The sequence below is a fragment of the Pseudonaja textilis genome, chromosome 4 (genome assembly GCF_049901715.1).
Source record: "Pseudonaja textilis isolate UNSWEBS1 chromosome 4, rPseTex1.2, whole genome shotgun sequence".
NCBI lineage: Eukaryota > Metazoa > Chordata > Lepidosauria > Squamata > Elapidae > Pseudonaja > Pseudonaja textilis.
Window position 1 is genome coordinate 2,089,934 of NC_141993.1, and position 25,246 is coordinate 2,115,179.

At 39.2% G+C, this 25,246-nt stretch overlaps 1 protein-coding gene across 1 annotated transcript in view; it reads right to left on the minus strand.

Moving 5' to 3' along the window:
- Positions 1-25,246, minus strand: part of PKD2L1 (polycystin 2 like 1, transient receptor potential cation channel) — a 34,335-nt gene that overhangs the window by 2,849 nt on the left and 6,240 nt on the right. Inside the window, exons 3-14 of the mRNA XM_026714498.2 lie at positions 14,614-14,741; positions 13,562-13,815; positions 11,840-12,064; positions 10,383-10,611; positions 9,863-10,033; positions 9,143-9,324; positions 6,951-7,071; positions 6,358-6,456; positions 4,965-5,086; positions 4,682-4,799; positions 2,787-2,923; positions 1,533-1,659 (exon numbers count right to left, since the gene is read on the minus strand). Of these exons, the coding sequence (XP_026570283.1) occupies positions 1,533-1,659; positions 2,787-2,923; positions 4,682-4,799; positions 4,965-5,086; positions 6,358-6,456; positions 6,951-7,071; positions 9,143-9,324; positions 9,863-10,033; positions 10,383-10,611; positions 11,840-12,064; positions 13,562-13,815; positions 14,614-14,741 (1,913 nt within the window). The remainder of the gene's footprint in view (positions 1-1,532; positions 1,660-2,786; positions 2,924-4,681; positions 4,800-4,964; positions 5,087-6,357; positions 6,457-6,950; positions 7,072-9,142; positions 9,325-9,862; positions 10,034-10,382; positions 10,612-11,839; positions 12,065-13,561; positions 13,816-14,613; positions 14,742-25,246) is intronic.

Here is a 25,246-nt window from a genome sequence, read left to right on the forward strand (position 1 = left end):
CCGTCATTGCATCATCTGACACCAATCTTGCAGATAGGGAAAATTATTAATTAAATAATATAGGCCTTTATTCTTGATCTTTTAATCTGGCAGATACTTGTGAATGAAGTAGTGAACTGATAAAGCAAAATTTTAGATTTTTTCAAGGCAGTTGCCATCTCCTTTATCACTGCTGAATCATTTGACTGCCACGAGACTATCAGATCTGGCAAGCTCTGAACATTTAAGTTAAATGTACATAATCTTTTGAAAGTTTAGTATTGCCAGCTTGAAATCATGTATACAACTAGGTTATATCTAGGTTATTATACGACTATTCACTTTGTGTGAGATGGGCAGCTATATAAATTTGTAAAAACAAACAAATTCAGGAATCAAAAAAGCTAAGATGAAAACTATAATCTCACAATGTCTCTATTTTAATAGCTGTATATGTAGAAAAGGGATGGGATTCTCATCGTGTCGTCACGGCTGCCCTTTTTATTTATTATTTTATCCTTCCCTGAAGACCTCCCTGTGCTTATCATTTTACAAGTAGATTTAAATAGAATGGAAGTCCACTTCTTTCTACATTGGTTGGATGGTACGTGTGGATTGTACACTGAGCACTGTCTAGACTGAAGGGTATGCATTATTGATAATGCACAGAAATAAATTAATTTTGGTGCCCAATGTGGAATACAACATGTAGAAACAACTATGTCTGTTTCCTCATTAGTGTTTTATAACCTTTGTTATTAAGGACAGTTGTTTCAAAAAGCTGTCCACTAGATTTATTTATTTTTCAAAAACTTACTTTTGCCCTTACTTTTGGTCATTTAATTTTTACTGTACAAATAGTACCACTTAATGCACATCTTTCACATTCATGTGAAAAATATGGAAATTGAATTGTCTTTTTAAAATAAATGTACATACATTGATTTTAGATACTTTTAGAACATGAATTTTTGTTTTTCTTGGTTTAAGTTCTTGAATTTTTTTTGTAAAGCATAGTTATATGCAACAATATTTTATCCTTATGAATTTCTTTCAGATTTCATTTCATGTCATTTATTTTTTCTAAGTATAAATGCCATATTTAGAGCATTTCTAATATTATTCAACCAATGTGCTGATTTAATAGTGATGGGAGTCGGTTTTATATTGCCTCCATAAGGGCTGCCGGATGCTAAAAGCTGCTTTTAACAGTGTTTCTTAACCTTGGCCACTTTAAATTGTAGACCAACTCCTCAAATTTCCTAGCCAACATGGGGTATTCTGGGATAGAAATTCACACATCTTGAAGTGCCATGGTTGAGAAACATTTCTCTAAATTACTGGTGAGGAAATAACTCCCTATCATGTTATAGGCCAAGTTTGTCCAACCTTGGCAACTTTAACACTTGTGGACTTCCAGAATTGGCTGAGGAATTCCCCATGTTGGCTGGGGAATTCTGGGAGTTGAAGTCCACAAGTCTTAAAGTTGTCAAGGTTGGACACTCCTGCTTGTAGACCATCCCCAAGCCATTGCTAATAGTCTGCTGACATACCTCAGGTACCGAGTCTTTTTTCTTCATTTTGCTCCTTTCAAGGTCTTCCAATTTAATTACCAAGGCTTCTGTCTTGGATATGATGCCACCAACAGAATTCTCCAACTTTAGTACTCGCCGCAGGAGTCTGTTGAGGGGGAGAGAGGGAGAGAGGCAGGCTTTGAAAACCCACTTTTAAAATAGTATCTAGTATAGAGTATAGCAACAGTCAAGGCCATTCCCTGCAGGTAGTTTCATCTAGTTCTGATGCATGCACAGCATCTATTGGAATATGCAGTGTTTCTCCTGGTCACAAGTGTTCCTGAGAGTAGGAATATAATCTTAGCAAGAATTAATGGAAGTGGTTTACAATTTTAAACGACAAGAGAGAAGAAGCTCCATTTCAGGGAATACAAAGCAATACACTGCATCAGGGAGGAAGAGCTATGCCCTGTGTGCCTGGAACAAAGGCATGGAAGATCCTGAAATTAGTAGTTCCTGGACAAAGAGCAGGGAGAATAAAAGAGAAGGCAGTACTGTAAACCCCCAATTTACTACCCCGTTTCTCCAACAATACGGCCTCCCCCAATAGGAAGTCCCAGCATGTTTTATAGGCATGAAATGAAATTAAGCCCCTCCCCCCAAATTAAGGCCTATATTAAAACATGGGGAATGGTGGGGAATGGTGGGGAGGGGCTTGCCGTTAGCAAGTACTTTTGTTGCACACCTGGATATGGTGCTGCCTGCGTTGACCCCGATACGAAGTGCCCCACCAACGTCGAGGTCAACATCCAAGCCGTCGCTGCCCGCCCGCCCAAAGATGCAAGGGGGGGGAATTAAGTCACCCCCGAAAAGACGACCTAGCCATTTTTTCGGGGCTCAAAAAAAAATAAGACCTGGCCTTATTATATGAGAAACACGGTATGTATACTTCGTTGCCTTTTGTAGGCAGTAGATTGGGAGGAGTAGAACACTGAAGGTTTGACAAATTGGTTCTCATTTTTGATATTGTCATAATCTCACGCTTAACATTTCATAAACAACTTACTTACTCAGCTGGAAAGTTAAAACCTACCGCCTTGCTTTATTGTGCTCTGCCAATGAAACAGGTTTCATGTTTATTAATCAATATTAACAGGTTATTGGTCTCTTGTGCAGACATTTGTGTGTGTTTGTTAGTGAATTTTAACATTTTCTTTCCCTTTCGTGTCCATGTATTTTACCTGTATATTTTGATATATATTTGATGGTCAAATCAAATGAAATACTACACACATTTGGAATTCTTCCTCAGAAATTCTGCCGGTTTTGTTTGCTTGATTATTCTTTGCCTCTGCAAAACCAAGAGTATTGTCTAAAGTATTGTCCCTGAAGGATTTCCCCAAATTTTCGATTTCTTCATTCAGAGCAACCTGAGGAATAAAATTTAATCAGTTATTTAACCATAATGAGGTTTCACTGTAGTAATTTAAAATCTTGCAGACATGGATTTGTGTATTTTCTTCCACTGGATTAATTATTGACATATGAGCCTCATTTTAATTCTCTGTGCAGCTAACAAATTTATGCCATAGCAACTTTCTATTTGATCCTGAAACTCCTTTCTGTAATCGGGTCTTCTTGATAACTGCTCCAGATCCTGTAACTTATTTATTGTACAATAAAACTGCCCATAGTTGTCACAAATCCATATGCATTTTCATCTACATTGATCAGATCATATTCCTAATACGAGCATCAAAAACTCCACAGTAAAATGCATTTTTGCATGTAATACTAACATACGCATTTTCTCTATATAGTTTCTCTTATTTCTATTTTTGTTATCGGGGAGAAAAGTGTAATAGAGGTGAAGAATAATTGCATATTTGTTTGCATATTGCTTCAGAAAGAATTAACTTAAAAATGAATTATACTCAGCCGTCTCCCTTTTCTTACTAAATGCGAAGAGCCAAGATAGAGAAATCATTATATGGCGTGAGTCCCAGTGGTGGTATTCAGCCGGTTAGCACTGGATCAGGCAAACCGGTAGCAAAAATTTGGCGTGGGTCGCCGAACTGGCAGTAAGTTCTGGCTGGCCACGGCCCCACCCGGTCGCCCTCTCTCCCAATGCTCGCTCATCCCGCCCACCTGCCTGACATCCGCCTAAGGTATTTCCTTTTTTCCCTGCCAATAATCAGCTGTAGATAAGATCAGCTGTGCCGGGATTCCCCTTGCTAAGGCCCAGGAAGGCAAAAAATGGAGGGAGGAGCTCAGCCCTCCCCCCTCCCTTTTTTGCCTTCCAGAGCCCCAGAGGAGCCTTAGGGGAGCAAAAACGCCCCCCAGAGGCTTCTCTGAGGCTAGGAAGCTCCCCAAAATGGGTGGCGGCTGCAAAAAAAAGCCACACTCACCCAGTCACATGGCCATGCCCACCAAGCCACACCCACAGAACCGGTAGTAAACGTTTTTGAATCCCACCACTGATGAATCCCACCCAGTGGTGGGTTTCAAAGTAGTTTACCACTAGTTCGGCGGGTGTGGCTTGGTGGGCAAGCTTTGCACGTGCACCAAACACGCACTTTGCGCATGCGCAGAGGCCGTCCTACTCACCTTCTGCAATCCTGCACTCTCCCTGTAGCTTCAACAGCTGATGCATGGCAATCTGTTGTGCCACGCAAAGCAGCGGCGTTTCAAAAGCAGGGGATAAAGGTCAGTGTGGCAGCCCGGGTGGGCGGGTCGGCCCAACAGCAGCTCATCAGAGAGAACCGGTTCAGTCTCCGCTGATCTTTGGCACTACCGGTATACCAGAACTGGGCCAAACCGGTAGAATAGCACCACTGGTTCCACCCATAAAAGTATTTCTTAATTCAGACCATTGAATATCAGGTCAATACATTAAATGTGCATACCAACCAGATGTCAGGCTCAAAACTAAGAATGACATGACGGGGTCTTCCAATCTGAGTTCCTTATTGTTCCACACTTGTAGAAAAAAACTTGCCAGACTGAGGGCTCTATTTATCTGGATCTACAATATACTCTGTGAACTATTTGGGAGGAGTTGCCTTCATCCTCTTTCTCCCACATACACCCTGGGCCGCGTTTCCTCTTACTCTCCTGAAAGGCACCCGCTCCCTCCTGGTGATCCACCTCCTCATTATATTCCACCACAGATCATTTTCTCCTCTTACTTTCTTCTCCTCCAGATCATTCCGCATTCTCTTTTGCTCTTCCTCATCAAGGATCTGGTTGCCATCTTTATCAAATTTTGCAAAGGCTTCTGTGATTTCATGTTCTGCGTGACCCAGCCTGAAGAAGTTGGGGGTAAGGATGGGGAACAGAGAGACGGGTGAACACAAAATCTGAAAATAGTACTTAATACATAAAGAGTAAGGTTGATACTGAAGCACACTGCTTGACTGGTATGGCGGTCAAAGGAGAGATATTTGTGAATGTCACTGGAAAGATGCTTACTCTCTCAAACTGTTCTTAAAGTCTTCATATTCCAGCTCTTTGGTTCCTTTCTGCAAAGCTTTCTGCACATCAGAAATTCGGTCTTTTTTCAGCTTCAGCTTCATCAGTGTCCGATTATAGCCCTAGAGTTACAAATAATGCAAAAGAAAGTTACCTTCATTGTTTTATACTGTGGCCATTACAAGAGACAAGACTAACAACTACTGGGACAGGCCTCACAATGACAGAAACCCCAGCTGGATACTTAATTCACAAGTTACGTTCTATGGCTTTCACTTTCCCTTGGAATTTTTCTGAAATTACTTGAATAAAGCATAGTCATAAACATTGGAAAGAAACTGATACTATGGTCACTTTTATAGAACTATGTTTGTATAAAGTACAGATAATTCTTTACTAACAATCTTTTGTTTAGTAAACCATTCAGAGTTACAATGGTATGGGAAAAAGTGACTTACAATCAAACCTATAACATCACAGGATCCTCATGGTCACATGTTCAGAATTTGGCTGGTTGGATACCAGCACGTATTTACTATGGTTGCTCCCATGGATGTAATCGCCATTTGTGACCTTGTCAGCTAGCTTCCAATAAACAAAGTCAGTGGGAGAAGCTAGAGTCGCTTAATGAATGTGATTCACATAATGGCAGTGATTAAGTTATCAACCATGGCAAAATGGTTGTAAAATCTGGCACAACTCATATAACAGCCACCTTGCTTAGCAATGGAAATTCTAGTTTGAATTGTGATCGTACGTTAAGGACAGCCTGTGGGTTACCTCTGTATTGATATGGGCCACTAGAATGACTGGTGTCCCTGGGTTTCACTATGGCTGCAGACGAAACACCAAAGAAGCCCCTGAGGGTTGAACCATACAGTTGCCATAGAAATGGAAACTCACAAAGCATTTTTTGGGGTGCCAAAGTGCTCTGTCAGCTTCAAAGCCATTTTTCTTTGAAGCTTCTGGGCTGCCACATTCAGTGCCTGGGAATTTAGGAGGCATATTTTAAAGAACGGTGGAAGATCAGCCACAACAACATTCCTTTCTCAGAAAGTCAAGGACATGTTACTCTGCACCTGGAGGGGAGTTCCTGGGGATAGTTTCCAGTTGGAATGAAGTAATGATTGGACCATGTGAAGAACTATTGGGTGCAGGGGCTGGATTTTGGATTTTCTTTGGGTTAGGGAAAACCCGGAAATCTCAGATTTGGGTTTTCCTCAGATATGCCAATATGACATCTCTAATAAAATTGATTTTTGAGAAGATGACAATCTTGGAGTCTTTTAATCTGGAGGTTGTTACTTGGAATGCTGACATGCTCCCTAGCAGCATCCATTCAAAATAACTTCATTAATAATGGATGAAATAAAGGTATAAATGAATGAGCTACCTGTTTCAGGATGTCTGATAGCTGCAGTTCATTCTTCTGGTTTGAAAGTTCCTCTTTTACTTCTGAGTAGGTGTCATTAATGATAGCCAGAAACATGTTCTGTAGAAAAGAAAAAATATAATGCAGATTATCTTGAAATCAAGAATCCACTCTTCTGAATGGTGCTTTATGTGCAGAAGTGGGGAAGGATTAGCTCTGTACTTGTGGCTTTTATGTGATTTGAAGAATTGAAACTAATACTTCAGTAATTGATGGGAATTCCAAAACAAAGCTACTTCCCCCCGCCCCTCTGTTTTATTATTTCACTTTTTGAAAACCAGGGAAAATATTTTATATGAAAAACTAGGATTTTTTTTGTTAGAATTATATGTTTCAGAGGGATAAATGTTTATCAAAGGATCATACAATTGAAGAGGGTCATCAAAACATCTAAGTCCTATGCTTACTGTCATTGCTGAACACACTAAGAGGGATCCATATTTCCCTCAGTAGCTGTTTCACCCTAAAACAGCTTTTACCATTAGGTTTTTTTTTTCCTGCTCTTCATCCAAAATCTACCTTCCTTTAAATCCATTAAGACAAAATCAACTTACCAACAGGACAAAGAAGACGAAGAAGACATAAGTGACGAAATAGATGGGTCCTAAGATTCTGTTGGCATTGTCGATAGCATTATAGTCAAAATCACCAAGAATGATGCGAAATTGTGTGAAGCTATAGAGTGGAAAAAGGAATGAGTTTGCAATATGATTTTCAGGAAAAGAGCTTTGCTGAGATGGAAGGATTTAGATAATCAAAAATATTTGTCCCTCTTCTTTTTGAAATACAGAACTAAATAGTTGAGTTAGATCTCCATCTGTTACTAACAGACCCATTAAACACTGAAGGAAACACATGCAAAAAATGGTGTCTCTAGAATTCTTTCTGAGACTATGAATGACCCCACTATGGATCATGTGGCTGATAGGAAATGAGATCTTAGAATGAATATTACTAACTATTTAATTGTAATATATATATTAACTTCCAAAATTAAGAACTGGCCACATTTCACAGCTCCTTTTGTAGGAAGAAGTAGAAGGACAGGTGAACTATGGCTGCCAGCTCCATGATACATTCTCCTCTGAAAGACCAGATGGCATGGCAAAGGTGGAGGAAGAAGTAAGAAAATGGAAATGGGCTCATCAGTGGAACAGGGAAAGGGAATTAGAGTCCTCTGAATCATGGAATCAATTATTAACCAATCCATTATCCTCCACTTAGAGACAAATAACCTACTTAAACAATTTGGTTTCAGAAAAAAAAACTATCCGGTAATCTGCAACTCTTACACTGCAAAAACATATGGACTGCACAACTCGATCTGGGCAAAACAATAGACGCAATCTACATAGACTTCTGTAAAGCCTTTGATTTAGTGGTACATGACAAACTACTCCTAAAACTAAAATCTTATGTTATCTCTGGACAACTGGATAGAAGCATTCCTGTCAAACAGAAAACAAATGGTCAAAATTGGGAGTGTCCTATCAAATTATGTACCTGTCAATAGTGGTGTCCCCCAAGGCAGTGTTCTAGGACCAACTCTCTTCCTACTCTACATAAATGACCTCTTTAATCACATTAAGAGCAACTGCATTCTCTTCGCTGATGATGTAAAGCTGTTCAATACCACAGACAATATTGCTACCCTTTCAAAGAGATCTTGACTATGTGTCAGAATGTTCAAACAAATGGCAACTTCAAATCTCAACAAATAAATGCTCTGTCTTACATATTGGCAAAAAAAATCAGAAAATAAAATACAAGCTGAATAGTCAAGACCTTGCTGATGATCCAAGCTCTGTAAAGGACCTTGGAATACTCATCTCTAATGATCTAAGTGCTAGAGCCCACTGTAACTACATAGCCAAAAAGGCATTAAGAGTTGTTAACCTAATCCTACGTAGCTTTTTCTCTGGTAATATCACACTACTAATTAGAGCATACAAAACATTTGCTGTCCTATTGTTTCTTTTATTTTTCTTATATGTACCCATTTCATGTATTCATAACTATGTATGTACTTATACCTATTATCTTGTAAGTGTTGACAAATCAAAATAAATAAAATAAATAAAATCATCTAATGGCTCTAAAAACTCACCTGAATCAGCAGGTTTTCCATTCCCACAAATCCTGCAACTAGACTTCTAATTGGGTTCATAGAATACAGTATATATTACCAATCTAACAACATCTAAACTGAAGTAGTTGTGGATCCATTGGAGAATCAGTTTAAGAAGAAGAGTCTGAGGCCAGGAAAAATTAAGGATTATGTATTTTATATGATCAGATCATTACTATATCTTTTACTTTTGGTCAGGGGAGCAAAATGATTTTCTTTTGGTCTTTTTGTCCTGTCTGAGGCCAGACAAATAGGACTGAAGGCTTTGTGGTGCTGCTTGAACAGGCAAGAGCAATATTTTTTATTATCTGTGGAGTTTGGGGTTTAGAGGGTTTCAAGAAAGATATGGCTACATGAAACCTCTCTGAGGCTTAAAGGCATTTATTATTTCACTTTCAATGCTACTTGACAGCCCAGCTATTCTGGGCAATTTAGAGTTAAAAAGAAAACATATTTCAAAGAAAAAAAAATAGAGCTAGCCAGGATAACTTGACTTCTCATAGGGAATAATCAGTTCAGATTAAAGTTAAGCAGGTCTTCTGGATAATAAACACCTGACTGAGATCCTTGCGATGAAGGAGAAGTAAAAAAGGAAAGGATAAAATGGGAGATACTCACATGCATTTAACAAAGGTGCTGAAGTTTTCTACTTGGGTTCCGAAAAGGAGATAGCCCAGTTGAGCATAGGCAAAAAAGACAATGAAGAACATGATGGCAAAACCCAGGATGTCCTTGGCACATCGAGCAAGAGTGGAAGACAGCTGGGTCATTGTTTTGTTAAAGCTAATATATTTGAATATCTGGATGGGAGAAGATAAGGTGAAGGATCATAACACACCAACTTCTTAGGTTTGGGTTAGAATAGATGATGAAAACCAAAGCTAGGCAATCTCTATCTGGGCTTTAAAAATTCAGTACTCTGCATGCAATGTGATAAGGCATATATAGAGTAAATTGGCATTACTGTTGCTTGGCAATTCAAAACGGGGAAATGAGTGGAAATACTTTCCCAAGGATATCTGTTGAATTACTCCCCAGCTATGAAATATTTTCCATCCGGAATTGCATTTGGCTCTGGCACTTTCAAAGAAGAGATCTTTCTCTTCAGACAGAATGTGTGACTTAATGATGTTAACTGTTCTCATTTGGTTTTAATAGTTGGTTATTTTTATTTTAGACTGTTGGCCACCTGAGTGCTCTCTGGACAAAATAGCAGAGTATAAATCAAAACAATAAACAAGTACCAGCACCATCCCTCTATGGCCACCTTATCACCCTACTGGTGTAGCAAATTCTTACTTTTTCAAATTGGGATGAGAGACAAAGGATGAAAAGTACCTTGATCCAGGCAAAGAACAAGTTCACAGCATTCATGTTGTTGTACTGGGTTTGCCAAAAAGCCAGGAATTCAAAATCCGCGTAGATGTTGGGATTTCTTAGCAGCTGCCCCATCAACCTGTTGACTTCAATGGTACGAAAAATGTGGAATCCAATGGCTAAAACAGAAAGCTGAGAAAAATGTGTGATTCAATAGAAAGGGCAGAGGGTGCAAAAGCGTTCCCTTCTCCTCTCCTCTCCTCCCCGCACCCCCTTTGCCAAATCTCTGCCAAGGGATTCCAATGGACAAAGGGGGCAAAAGTCTACTCTCATTCCCATTTTCTACTGTGATTTCCTTACTTGGCCCTTGTAAATAATTCTCACTATAATTTTATAACACATAAGCAACTAAGTAAATGGCTAATTAACTATCCACCTCAACCAATAAACACTTTCAAGTCTAATCTCCCATTGTAAGCGTATCAATTATTGCATTGCTTTAATACGTTTCTATATAATATCCTATTAGAAGAAATCTCACCAAAATGACCACAATATCCAAAATGTTCCAGATGCTGGTGAAGTACTGAAGCCTGTGGATGCGCAGTTCCAAGATTTCTTCCACAATATAATAGAAGATAAAGATGCAGAAGACAATTTCACAAGAGACAATGAAGAAATCCCAAGTGCTGACATACCGGAGGAGTTTCACGGTCCGGATCTGCCATGAGGGAATGGCACCCCCGGTGGCAGGGAATTCCACTACCAACCTAGGCAGCAGAGAGGATGGTGTATAAACATTCCTGGTAGTAAGGGCTAATATTATTTTTGTATGCATATTCCTCTTGGAAAATCAACAACAAGATCCGTGATGGCAAACCTATAGCATGCATGCTGGAAGTGGCACGTCGAGCCATCTCTGCAGGCATGGGAGCTGTCGCCCCAGCTCAGTTCCACTGAGCGTGTGCACGTGCCTCTCATCAACCAGCTGATTTTTAAGTACCTGCCGCGCATGCGTGGGGGACGGGGCGCATGCGGGAGATGTGTGTGCATGCACAGGGGGCATGGGAGCACAGGGGGGGGTCCTGCGTGCGTTGTATTATGGGTGCAGGCACATGATGACAAAAAGGTTAGCCATCACTGTACTAGATATATAAAAACATTTAAAATAAAAAGATTAATCTACTTGAAAACTGACTTTTTATTTCTTCCACAGTCCCTGGGGAATTGCAATAATACTGGTGATTCACTTTTGCAGAAAAGCGAAGAAAACAAAATGAGGAAAAACCATTTTTGAAACGTACTAATTTGGTAGGATTACTGTTATATCAAGATGTTCAGCCATGTTGTACTTCTACCAGCCAAGGAATCCGCTCACTAATTCCCCCATTTCATTTTTACAGTGTTTTGTGTCACCATTCCACTCTGTTTCCAACGCTCTGCCGTTTATGTAGGCTTATAACTCTTTTTTTTTCCATTTCTATGTCATCATCAGCACTACAGGTTTAGGACCATATCAGCATTTGAAGGTATGAATGGGACATAAGGAGGGAGAAGGAGGGAACATTTGATTGGAGCTGGTTCTCCCCAGTTAGTTTGGCCTTCATACTACAGTTTTTCCTCAACCTTGGGAACTTTAAGATGTGTGGACGTCAACACCAAGATTCCCAAGTCCATACATCTTAAGGTTCCCAAAGTTGAAAAAAAAAAACCTGCCATAATGAAATAAGATCTCCATCTTTTTTGATCAAAAGAATGGTATAGTCAGTTAGGCTTGTTTCCATGTAAATATTGTCTGTTTATTATTTACCACTAATTTTTCTCCTGCTTCTGAGTAAGAAATGTTACGCATCATACAGGAATATTTCAAAGTTGGTTTTCTAAGTGAAAATGGTTTCATATTGTAAAATCGTAGAAAAAAAAATTAAAGACAAGGAAAAGCTCAAAATATAATTTCAGAAGAATGAGCCAGAACTTCTATGTTCAAATGCCACTTACCTGAGCACACAGAACAGGTTGATGTTGGCATTATACACGGAGAAGTCCATAAAAACAACACGAGTTCCTCGATCCAGCCATAGATTTTGTTTCAACTCTTGCAGAGTTTCGGCACTTTCTTCCCGGGTTATTTTGAGGTCTACATAATAGCCTCCTCCACTGTAACTTGTTAATCTGCCCCAATGGGAAGAGCCATCAAGTTCTTGCTCTGTGTAATATTGCCACCTGTGCCACAAAAATTATGGAGGAAAACGAGAGAGAGAATTGGTGAAAGGAAAATGTACAATGTCTTAAGTTGGCTCAACTGTCTCATGGATATAGAGAATGATATCGTTTTGGGGGAAATTAACCAGTAATCTATCAGCAGCATTCTTAAAATACTATATGAAGTACAGGGTTTAACTCTTCTCTCTTGGCTATTTATTTTGATGACATGAATGCTATGAATATTAGGACTCAAAAGTAAAAAGAGCTGCAAAGAGGAAGGAATTTGATCTGGAATCCAGCCCCCTTCTCAAGGCAGGAATCTAAATTCACAGGTCCACTTGATTCATTGACAACCTTGCAAGGCGATCCAGACAAGAAACACACCCAGAAGCACTAGCTCCGTGATGACGAACCTATGTCATGTGTGCCAGAAGTGGCACGCAGAGCCATCTTCACCGGCACGTGAGCTGTCACCACAGAGCAGCTCTATGTGCCCACCGCCCACCCGCCAGCTGGTCTTTGTGTAGCTGCCGCACAGAAAGACGTGAGGCGTGCGTGGGAGTTGTGCACAGAGATGCACGGTGTGCACGGGTGTGTGTGTAGTGAGTGCATGCACAGGGGGCGTGGCCCCCCGCATGCATAGCCTTATGGGTGTTAGCAAGTGTGCACGCTCACACATTTTTGGCATGTGAGGACGGAAAGGTTAGCCATCACTGCACTAGCTCTTATTTTATTGTAAGGCTACCTTAATAGTATTTTGCAAGTGTGGAAGTACATCTTTCCCCTCTTGCCTTAACAATGCAAGAAATCAGGGATGGTCCATTCTGAGCCTCTTGTCCTGTCCACTATCCAGCTGTGGGCTGTACTCTGTCTTATCTGACCATCTCTTGGCAACATCTCTGCTCCCTATATCCCAAGATCTTTCCCACGTACCATTATATATTTTTCCAATGAGGATTTTTTTAAAAAAATTCTTTGACCAATAATTTTGCTGATTGCAAAGCATATAGCAGTCAGCATGTTATATTTGTATCATGGGGTGCAAAAACGAAGGGAGCAAAGGGCTTTTTTACTTGTCCATGTGCTTTATGGTTTATTTTAAATTTTCTTCCAGTGGAATGTAGAATAATGATTTTGAGTTTTTAAATGTTCTAATGAAGTATTTGAGCAGGGTTCTTTCGCACAAGCTCAAAACAGAAAACATTTCTCACTTCTGACAGTCCTATTAATTTAATGTTGCCTTACTTCTGGTATTTAACAGAGGTTTTCATTCTGATGGATTTTATGCTTTCTGCAATTTTCTTTTTCTGTTATCAGGTGTTTTGAAAGTTTCCAAGCTCTTTTAATGACTATATGATCCATGATTTTAAAATAAATGAGACAAAAAAAAATGAGACCAAATGATATTGTGCCTCTGAATCTATACAACAAACTGACTGCCATCTTATTTTCTGAAATTGAGGTGTACTTCAGAGCTATAATTTATGAAATTCAAAAAGGTTATTCTCTACTTACGCTGTCCCGTTCAAGAGTCCAAAGGGTAATGTGTTCTCTTTCTCCTCACTGTATACATCATAACAACCAGCAATATCTTCTTTAAAATCATCATGCACCACACATGAGTTGTTCTGGACCTTGAGTTGGCGTAGCCGTGGGACACCAAGCAGTAAGTTCTCATAATAGATATATGATTGTGCATTGTGACCCAAAGATTTATTGTTATACCATTTAGTCCAATACAAACTATCCAGGAAAGGTCCTTGTGTATACTATGGAGATAAAGAAAAAAAAAAAAAACACAGGGCACAGATCAAGAAAAACAGCCACATGACACAGAATGATGTTAATGTAGTTTACTTTTTGCGTATGTCAAAATGGAAGAAGTAGTATGAATGCAAGAATGAGCAATTGTGGCTATTTCTTGGAATTTAAAAAAAATGCTATCTGAAGTCTCTTGTAGGGATACTTTTATGGTGTTTCCTGTGTCAAAAGTTAAGGAAATGGTTCTGACAACTTTGCCATTTATGACCCAAGGAGCTTCTGAGATGGCAATCTCCAATTACTGGCTCAGTATGATTGAATTTCAACTGCATAGGAATAGAGTTCTTGTTTGTGAATTGGAATTGGTTAGTGCTCTTTCTTTGCATAATGGAGGAAGAAGTGTATATGGTCTGAATCTTTGAGAGGACATTGAAATCAATATGATAGTATGATTGTTGTTATTAGGGGTGTTTTTCATTATTTTTATATTGGGTTTTTATTGCCCAAAGTCACAGAGAATGAGTTGGACAACCATATAAATTTTCATTAAATAAATAAATAACCCAGCCTCACAGGGAGGTATGAGTAAACTGATTATAATTTAGTCTTAGAATGTGAAGAGATCGCTTATACACAATGAACTGTGTACTTTAATGAATATACATGTTTCCACATATGTACAATTCAGTTAAGCAGATTAAAGTCAGTTCAAAAGAATCCTAGCGGTTTTCAGTCACTGAGCCATATTTAAAATTGCTATATCATCTGACACAAAAAGTCAGCATCCAAAACTTCTTGGCACTCACTCGCCAAAAGTCAGCCATACTTCCAATGGTCTGGAAGGAGACACCACTTTCTGAAGGAGTCTGCAGAAAGAGTTCAGACATCACCTTGGTATAGTAGTAGGCATTTGAACTCGTCATCCCATAGGTCACTAGAGGAATTTAAGAAAATAAAATAAACAGGAAATGTATCAGTAACATCAAAAATGTATTTTAATTAAATACTGCCTTGAAATATGCAATGTTGATTAGGGATGATCTTATTCCATAAAAGCATCAGCTGGCCCAGATGCAGTGGCATGGGTCTAAGCATACCAGGTATACCTACTCAACACTACTGCCATGTGAACTGCACTTATCCCAAGCAGGACACTGGGTGAAAGTTGATTATGCTGGTTGCCATCTTTAAAGCTGTGGCATAGATAGGGATGCGGTATTTGTGAGACCTTATTTCTCTGACAGTGTCTGCCCATCAGATCTGTCAGAGTAAACATGCTCCAAGTCCCATCAGTTGAAATAATGTCATTCGGTGGGTCCTAGGAAGCATGCCTTCTCTGTCACGAGTCATGCCTTTTGTCTGAAATGGTGTGGGGTCTCCTGTTTGGACAGGGGTGAGTTTTGGAGGACTGTTGGAATCCTTTCAAATTCAGTTACTCTGTTTTGTTACTCTGTTATTCTTTCTATGATCACGGGTAACCATCGGATCAAGGCCCTAATGCAGGGGTGTCAAACTTGATTTGAAGGCCTTTTCAGGGTTGTGTCTGACCTCAGGCTCTGGGGGAACATGGCCAAGGGGGGTGGGGCGTGGTCAGCTCAACATCACTTGTCGAGGCTCTATTTGCACGGAGCCTGGGAGGGCCATGTGCAGCCCTTCCAAGCTCTGTTTTTCTGGCAGAGGCATCGCAGGCCAGTCCCTCGCTGTTTCCAGGGTGGCCCCACAGAATAGGGTAGGGGTATATAAGGATAGCCTTATACTTGACAACTTTACCCTAATGGTATAGGATCTCCTGCCATGGGCAGGGGTCGGAATAGAAGATCTCCAAGGTATCTTCCAACCTCATTATTCTATGTTCTGTGTGGAAGATCCTCACCCCAGCTATGGACAATCCCAACCCTGTTGGCCTTCCAGAAAGTTGTGAGGATCTGGCTTTTTCCTCAGGCATGGGGGCCAGGATTTTGATAAAATTCTGGCATAAATATGGATGTCGTTGATATGTTTACATTGAGAGTTTTAGTTTCCTGTGCTTGTAAATTGAATTAAAAAAACTTTGTTTGGTGCCCAGAATTTCTTGGATAGATGTGCAACTATATAAATGTATTAAATTAATGTATGAATAAATTAATGAATATAGAATTATACACATTTTTGATAGGTTTATTGTATTCCAAATGAAATTCTTGGTTGTACAACCAATATACAACCAACTCACTTTTACTTCTTTTTTTAAGGATATGTCCCTTAAGAATATAACTATTGTTATATCTGTAACAAATAAACAAGCAAAACAAGACAGGTTTTGGAACATTTTCTACAACCCGGGTGCCCTTCAGATGTATGGATATGTGCTTGCAGTAATTTCCAGCTTGAATAGACCTTGCTGAGAAGTTCAGTCACTAGAAGGCAGATTGGTTTGAAGAAATGTGATATGAACATTCGATGAACAAATGAGTTCTCTGAATACTTTAATACTTTAACCACCTTTTAGGATTGATTCATACATCTGTCAAAATTGTAATAGAATATTGATTCTCATCATTTGCCACATATAATTTTTTAAGAGATTCCAGCATATTAAAAGCCTAAAATAACCCCTAATAGAAAAAAGATAAATTGAGAATATATTCTTGGCATATCTAAATCTGAAATAATTATGAAGAAAAAGAAAGTAGTTTTACCATCCCAAAATGTAGGAAAGAGGTTTGCAGTGTTCAGAAACACGTAAAAAAAATATTTCCAGCTACTGACTGGAAATAATCGAGAAGTTGGCATTCTAGTCACCAGCCTTGGTACTCCAGAAGTAGACATGCCAATACCTCAACTCAAAAAACACACATCTACAACTATTATATGTCATAGTTAAGTGTTAAATGTCAATTTAGGCTATTTCACTTGGCAAATTTTAGCTACTGACAAAAGGATGTCTCTCAGAAAATTTCTGACTGATGGCACCTGAAGAGAAATTCTTAGATTGGAGATGACATGTAATAATGATATGAATCAATACTTCTTGATGAACAAAATGACAGTTTCCTCATGGGAATTGAAGGCTTAAGTACAGACCTCATGCTATCTGCTCTTGATGGAATAGCTTTGATGGAGGCTCTGGTATTGAAAAAGAAGCCAGCAAAAGACTGACTTTCAATTATTCCTATTTAATCAATAGGTAGTAGGACTAATTTAGAGATCCATGTATTAGCAATGTGATTCTTCTCAATTTTTGAATTTTACAGTTCTAAACTATGTGGTGTCGAATACTTTCTGAATCTCCTCCTCCTTCTTCATCCTTGAATCCATAGCAAAAGAATTCACCAAATATTTGAATGTTTTAAATTTACTGAACACCACTGACTTACAAAAAAAAAAAATCTTGTTTGAAACTTCCTTTATTCTACCGGAATAAGTCCATGAGTTCTAGACTGTTGGTTAGAATCCAAAAAAATGGGAAATACCAATAACAATAATGATAACAACAGCACATTTGGAGTTCTATCATTGGAAATCAGGATCTAAAGATCCTTCTAATATTTGTTCTCAGCTGAAATTATGATATTAAATTATGATATTTGAAGTTACAATTATGATGTGGCCCTCTCATAAAAGAGAAACACATGTAGCTCAGGGTTAACTGTGGAGTCCAAGCTTGATTTTTTGCTTGCAGACCATTACATGGATGTAATCATGGATAATCATCATGTAACATAGTTGGATAATCATTGGTGATAGCAAGTTGGGTTTGCTCCCTGTTCATATACAGTAGCTTGCCCTATCAGATCTGGCCCCAAACACAATTTTTGAATATAACTATCACCATAGGCATTTCATAGTATATTTTCCAGGGATGAGGATGGGGCATTCAAGAATTTACATTTCTTAAATGATTTTAATCTGTTCATCTGCCTATATAACATAACTACTTATTTTTCTAGCATTCTATTACATTGTAAAAATATAGTACATCAATTTTAGGAAAAGGACTTAAAATCACTTTACTTTGATATGGTTTCATCAGCCACCTTTTCATCTATTATCTCAGCACAATATTTGCATATTTCAGTGTTACAACTGCACAAATGTGCTCTTTCAAACAGGCTTTTTCCTAGAATTGCAGACTTTGGGCCTTTTTATGTTATAATTAAAAAATTGCTAGAATCAAAAATTTGCTTAACAGTACTGGTTGTTTTTATGCCTAGGCCATAAATGTATTTATTTAGCGTGTGGTTTTTCATACATGGATGGCTAACATATATGTACATTTCCCCTTTAATAAGGTGAAATACATTAGTAAACACAATAAAATATACATTGCATTCAGAAAGTATTCAGACCTTTCACTTTTGTCAATTTTGTTATGTTGCAACCTGATTCTACAATTATTAGAATTCATTTTTTTCATTCATCTACACTCAGTATCTCATAATAACAAAGTGAAAACAGGATTTTAGAAATGTCTGTAAAATTATTAAAAACAAACCCTGGCACTCAGTAGTTCATTGAAGCACCTTTAAGCAGCAATTACAGCCTCTAGTCTTTGGGATTGATGTGACAGCCTTTGCACACCTGAATTGGGGAGTTTTCTGCTATTCTTCCTTGCAAATCCTCTCAAACTCAGTCAGGTTGGATGGCAACCTTCAGAGGACAGCCATTTTCAGATCTCTCCAGAAATGTTCAATAGATTTCAAATCAGGACTCTGGCTGGGCCACTCCTGAACATTCACTCTTGTATTGTCTTGGCTATATGCTTGGGATTGTTGCCATGTTGGAAAATGAACCTTCAGCCCAGTCGGAGGTCCTGTGTCCTGTGAAACAGGTTTTCATTGAGGGTATCCTTGTACTTCACTCCATTCAGCTTTTCCTCAGCACTGACCAGTCTTCCAGTTCCTACTGCTGAAAAATACCCCTACAGCACGATGCCACCACCACACTTCACTGTTGGGATAGTATTGGGCAGTGCCTGGTTTTCTTCAGACATCACATTTAGAATTGAGGCCAAATAGTTCAGTCTTGGTTTCATCAGATCAGAGAATCTTATTCCTCACAGCCTGAGGAGTCCTTTGATTTTTTTTACAAACTCCAAATGGTTTTTCATGTGTTTTGCACTGCAAAGAGGTTTCCATCTAGCCACTCTGCCATAAAGTCCAAATCGGGAGAGGGCTGCAGTGATGGTTGTCCTTCGGGAACTCTGTCCCATTTCTATGCAGGATCTCTGAAATTTAGAGTGACCATCAGGTTCTTGGTCACCTCCCTTACTTAAGGCAACCTTTCCCCCCCAATTGCTCAGTTTAACAGGGCGACCAGCTCATGGAAGAGTCCTTGTTGTGCCAAATTTCTTCAATTTGAGAATTTATGGAGGCAACTGTGCTGTCAGGAACCTTCAGTGCAGCAAAAAAATTTATTGTATCCTTCCCCAGATCTGTGCCTTGCAATAATCTTGTCTCTGAGCTCTGCAGGCAGTTATTTCGACCACATGTCTTTTACTCTGCCACAGTATGCATTGTCAGCCATCAACCCTTCTATAGAGAGGTGTATGCCTTTCCAAATCATGTCCAATCAATTTAATTTATCACAGGTTGACTCCAATCAAGAGGTAGAGACATGTCAGCAATGATCAAGAGAAATGGGAGGCACTGGAGCTAAATTTCAAGTGTTGTCGCAAAGAGTCTAAATACTTATGCCAATGTGATATTTCAGTTTTTTTCTTTTTAATCAATTTACAGACATTTCTAAAATTCTGTTTTCACTTTATCATTATGAGTGTAGATTAATGAGGGAAAAAATATTTTCAACTGTAGAATCAGGTTGCAGCATAACAAAATTGACAAAAATGAAGGGGGTCTGAATACTTTCTGAATTCACTGTAAATGTTAAAAAGATCTATGTTCTATATATGGCTTTCCAGTGGTAATCAATATTATCCAAAGTGGTTGGGCAGATGTTATACAAAAGCTGGTGGTGGCTTCCTGGATTTGAGTTTTCCTGCTGATAAATGAGGAAGGTCAGCATGCATCGGTAGGAGTAAAGCCATAAATCTATCCAACTGACAGCCCTGCCTTTTAATAACCTATATGTTACACCTCTCCTTTCTTTTTTAGTAGGTAGATCAGTGAGCAGGCAATTATGCTGTCTAATGGCTGAACCTATGTTTCTCATGCAAATCTATATGTAGCCAGGGGTGGTATTCAGCAGGTTCTGACCAGTTCTGGAGAACCGGTAGTGGAAATTTCGAGTAGTTCAGAGAACCAGCAAATACCACCTCTGACTGGAGATTTTACAGTATCCTTCCCCTGCCATGCCCACCAAACCACACCCACAGAACTGGTAATTTAAAAAAAATGAATCCCACCACTGTATGTAGCATTATATAAAATTTCAATTTGAAGATCAAAAGGTACTTTGGAGTACACAGGACTCAGAAATAACCCTCTTAATTGCAACTCTTTAAAGCAGATGCAATTTTCACGAGGTTCATGAGATTTCATGAGATGGCAACCATGAGAAAAAGTGCAGCAGCACTATAGTGCTAAACACAGATGCTTATTCACCCACAAATTCTCTGAAGCACCTTTTGCCTTTGAATCTAAAATGCTACACAGCTTACAGCTTATCTTTGTATTTGTTGCAAAAATCAGGACCTGAAAATTGAAGAAATCAGGTATTTTTTTTACAGACTATAAGTACCCACAAATTTAAACTAAAAGGAAACAAACCGGTGAGGCAAACCAATCAATATTCATTTCTCTTGGCCCAGCTGTGCAAAGTTGATAGAGAAGAAAAATATAGTCAATGATGCACACACTATTTATAAATCTGTAATATTTTTCATCTGGCTGTGCAACTGCATATAACTGAAAATGGATTTGGGGGAAGCTGCTGATAATAGCAATGGAACTGTGAACATAACGCAGCCAAGGCATAAGGTTCACTTTGGTTGCCCAGGCAGTAGGAATGCACACACTGTGTACCCCATCGGTCATAGTAAGGCCAATGAGAGGGATATGTTTGTTTCAGTGATATCAGGATTGATGGTTGTGACATCACATTTGCCAGGTGACTCTTGATAGGGTGAAGAAATGTCATTTAGAAATAAATGGTGCAGTAAAACAAAAGAGATAACAATGACTCTTTCAATAAGTCAATGGCCCATACAAATCTGACTTCTGGGATAAATGTCTCATCCATTCAATGAAAGGGCCATCTTTTGCTTACTTCCCAGGTGTGATCAGTCGTGATTGGGATCAAACTTATCACATTGAGGCATATATACCAAGAGAATCCAGCATTGACTAAGCTAAAATCAATAGCTAAGTTATCAGAAAAACCTGATGAGCCTCTTACTCAAACAAATGTTCAAAGCTCCTGATTTGCAATGAAGAGAACGTCACTTCTGTATGAGAAGAATGATTTGAGCTTTCCACTGTTGCTCATATCCAAGCTCCAGTGTTCTAGGCATGAAATACAGCCTTCTGTGCAGAGAGATCACAGGTGCTCAGTTGAGATAATGATGAATTTACCAAACACAAATAGCTATTGTGTCACCACACAACAAAAATTGGTAAAGAGCTGCATTAAATCTCTCCAGAAAGTACAATAGGAATAACTCTCTATGTTATCTCTCTTTACACTCTTCCTGTTCTGATATTTATAAGGCAACCTTCAGAGTAACTGTGAAAACTTTAGCCTAGGAAGCATGAAATAGAAGTTTGAGGTTCCTGGACATGCAAATGGGTCTTTCTTTTCATTACACAAGCCATCTGTTGATGAGGCAAAGGGGCACCACCAGATCTAGGCCAATTAGAGCCAAAAAAAAAACCCCACCACTCTCTCATCTCAAAAAGGTCTTGCCATCTGCCACGCCGTGTTTGTTGCTCCTGAGAAGGGCTGATTACTTATATACACAAAGTTTTGAACACCAGGCGGGTCCATGCTTCACTTGGGGGCATATTTTATCAGCCATGAGAAAATCCTTAGCCCTATTAAGTCTCTCATGAAGAGAAAGAAAAGCTGTTTGGAACAGTACAACTGCATTCTCCAGCTGCTTCTAGATTCATGAGGCCATTGAGGTAACACCATAAATAACTGAAGTTGGCGGGGTAGCCAAATAGGTTAAAATGTGTCAGGAAGGGAGACAATCAGTGTGTCTCCTCCTGGCAGTACAGAAGAAAAGAATACAACAAAGTGTGCCACAGGGAGTAGCAGAAAAGGAAACCAGCCTAATCCAGCCAAAGAGAGAGCTCTAGCTATTATGGGAAGTGACAAGAAGGAAACAGAGAGAGCCCTGGGTTACTGATATTGAAAAAATGACTGGTGAAAATCACACTAGGTTGAAAAGCAACAAAAAGAAGACTGAGAAGCATAACATCCTTTAGAGAGCAAGGAATTTGGAAAGGGAGAAGGACCAGGAGAAGAGTCAAAAGAATGATTAAAGAGCAACTAAGTGAATGCACAGAATAGTTAGCCTTCTAAATGTTGAAAGGAGAAGAATGGAAGGAGAGGTGTATAAACTAAAGGATACAAGCCAATGCCACAAACCATGGGAATTGTGTCAGAAAGGCATAGAATGCCTTAAGGATTATGACAAATGCTCCAAACAGGAGAAAAAAAAAACACCTTTTGTTTTGCCAGAAACTAAAACAAAGACAAAGAGATTCTAGTTCTAATCTAAGAAAAAAAGTGAATTGATAATGGATGGTGATGAGAAGGCAGAATGTCAACTTTTATTTACATCTGTCTTCTTTTGAAAGATGAACTAAACCCCTTGTGCCTCCCCTTGTTTCACTAGTGCAAGAGCGGGCAACTATGGCCCCTATAACCTGTGGATTTCAACTCCCAGAATTCCTGAGCAGGCATAACAAAAATTAAAAATAAATGCTTAATTTGTTTAAAAGAATTCAAGTCTCAATGCATTATAACATTAAGTGCTGAAAAAGAAAGAAGTGGTGATTGCAGAATCACTAGCTTTTATAGCTGATAACCCCTGGAAGGCTTTTGGAGGATTCCCAAAAGACTGGGGGAGAAGAAATGTCCTGATCATCAAAAAGGAGGAGGAGGAGGAGGACCTAGGAAAAAACCTATAAACATGTCAGTTGGCAAAGCAGATGCACGGCATATTTGGGAGCATATTTGGAGAAGAATGAAACAAGCAGCAAAAGCCAGCAAATAAGGTCTTATTAACCTTATCTCCTCTTTCAACAGAGCTATTGGAGTTTAGTAGATTGGGAAAAGCTGGGGCCTCCTCAAAGAGTGCCTCAGAATATTTATTTATTTAGATTTATATTGCTGCCTATTCGCACATGGCGGCTTAAGGTGGCTTACAGAATATAAAACCCCATATAAAACCAATAAAAGAAGTGTCATATAATAAATTAATATACTAAAATCAAACCCCACCCACTGCCCCGGCGATAGCATCTTACACGAGCCATTTAATGGGTTACAACCCGCTCTGCTTTCCGCTCTGCAGGCCTGCTGGCAGAACCAGGTCTTGAGTGCCTTCCGGAAGAAAGAGTTGTGGGGGGGGGCATTCTAATATCTGGGGGAATGATGTTCCGGAGAGAGGGAGCCATCACAGAGAAGCAGAGGTGAGATTCAGCAGGTTCTGACCAGTTCTGGAGAACCGGCAGTGGCAATTTTGAGTAGTTTGGAGAACTGGCAAATCCCACCTCTGACTGGAGATTTTACAGTATCCTTCCCTTGCCACGCCTACCAAGCCACACCTACAGAACCAGTAGTAAAAAAAAAATGGAATCGCACCACTGCAGAGAAGGCCCTTCTTTGGGTCCCACCAGGTGTGTGTCTCCCTAGGGGATGGGACCCACAACATTCCTTGCCTCTCTGCTCTGGTGGGTCAGGTAAATGTGACTGGCAAGAGACGGTCCCTTAGATAATCTGGTCCCAAGCCTTGAAGGGCTTTGAAGGTGACAACCAGCACCTTGAATTGCACCCAGAAGCAAAGGCAGCTCCTCCTGCAGGAGAGGTGATGCAAGTGCACGCTGAGGTCCACACAAAACTATGCAGGCCGCTGCATTTTGCACCAACTGAAGCTTCCAGATGCTGTTCGAGGGCAGCCTCATGTAGAGCATGTTGCAATGTTCAAGACGGGAAGTGACTAGGGCACGAGTGACCGTGAATGACCTGGATTGTTGGTTCGGGAAATATCCTCCTCAGTAATATGGTGAAAGATGGGCTAGTGGATACAACTATTTGATGGCTTTATAAATACCTGAACTGAACTCAGCAAGTACTCATAAATGATTCCACATCCAATTGGACTATTTAAATGGAGTGCCCCAGAACTCTGTATTGTTATTAATGACCTGGATGAAGGATTTTACAGGATATCAGACTTTTAGATGACACAAGACATGGGGAAGTGGCTAACAGTTTGGAAGAGAAAGAGATTTCAGAAAAAAATAAATGAGTGTGAACAGCAGACCAAATGCTGGGAAAAGAAATATAGATCCCTGCAACTGGGGAGAAAAAACTGAAAGGTGCAAGAATAGAATGAAGAAATGGAATAGCAGAAGTGCATGTGACTAAGATCTGGGTGATCTTGGCAATCCGTCAAATGTGAGCCAATAGTGTGTTGCAGCTGCTAAAAGGGCAAATTTTATATTAGGATGTATTGATGACAGCATAGAGTCTAGAACACAAGAAGCATTTTCCCATTCTCTTCTGCTATGATAAGATCCCCCTTGGAACAGTGTCAAGTACTGAAAAATGTAACAGACAAATTGGAGCAAATTCAAAAGAGGCTGAAGAGACTGGAAAGTGTGCCCAATGAGAAATAATTAAAAGAACTCAGTATATCTCTCAGTATATTTCTATACAAGAGAGAACTGAGGATAGATATGATAACAATATTCAGATATATAAAGGTTTGTCAAATCAAGAAGGAGGGTGGGTGCATATTCTGTCATCTTGGATAAAAGGACAACAAGCAAAAGGTTGATATTTCAGGGAAGTCAATCCAGGTTAGATATTAGAACAAAGCTGTGATACAAGTTGAGTAGTTAATATTTCAAAATGATCGAGTGTTGAATTATTATGTATTATTGTTTATTGTACATTTAATGTTCTATTATATATCATAAAACATTACTTTGCGGTCTACCTACAATTTAATAGTAATAAAGTTCCACATAATTAAAAGCTTCTGCGCAAACGCTAAGCCAAGAAAAAATATGAGTTTTCCGTTACCATCCCCCTGGTTGTTGTCTTTAATGTGTTACACATTTAATGTCCTACACAATCAGGGAAATTACGGGTGGTGTTTCAGGTTATTTACAAATCTGATAGATTCATTTGACAACATGCTAAGTTTGATAAGTTTTAACTTTATTTCCATGTAGTTTTCTTGGCACCTTCAAAGAAGTGGTTTATCATTGACTTCTTTTGGGGATGTAAAGTGCTGAGAAAAAAATAAAAATTTGCAATTTCCAT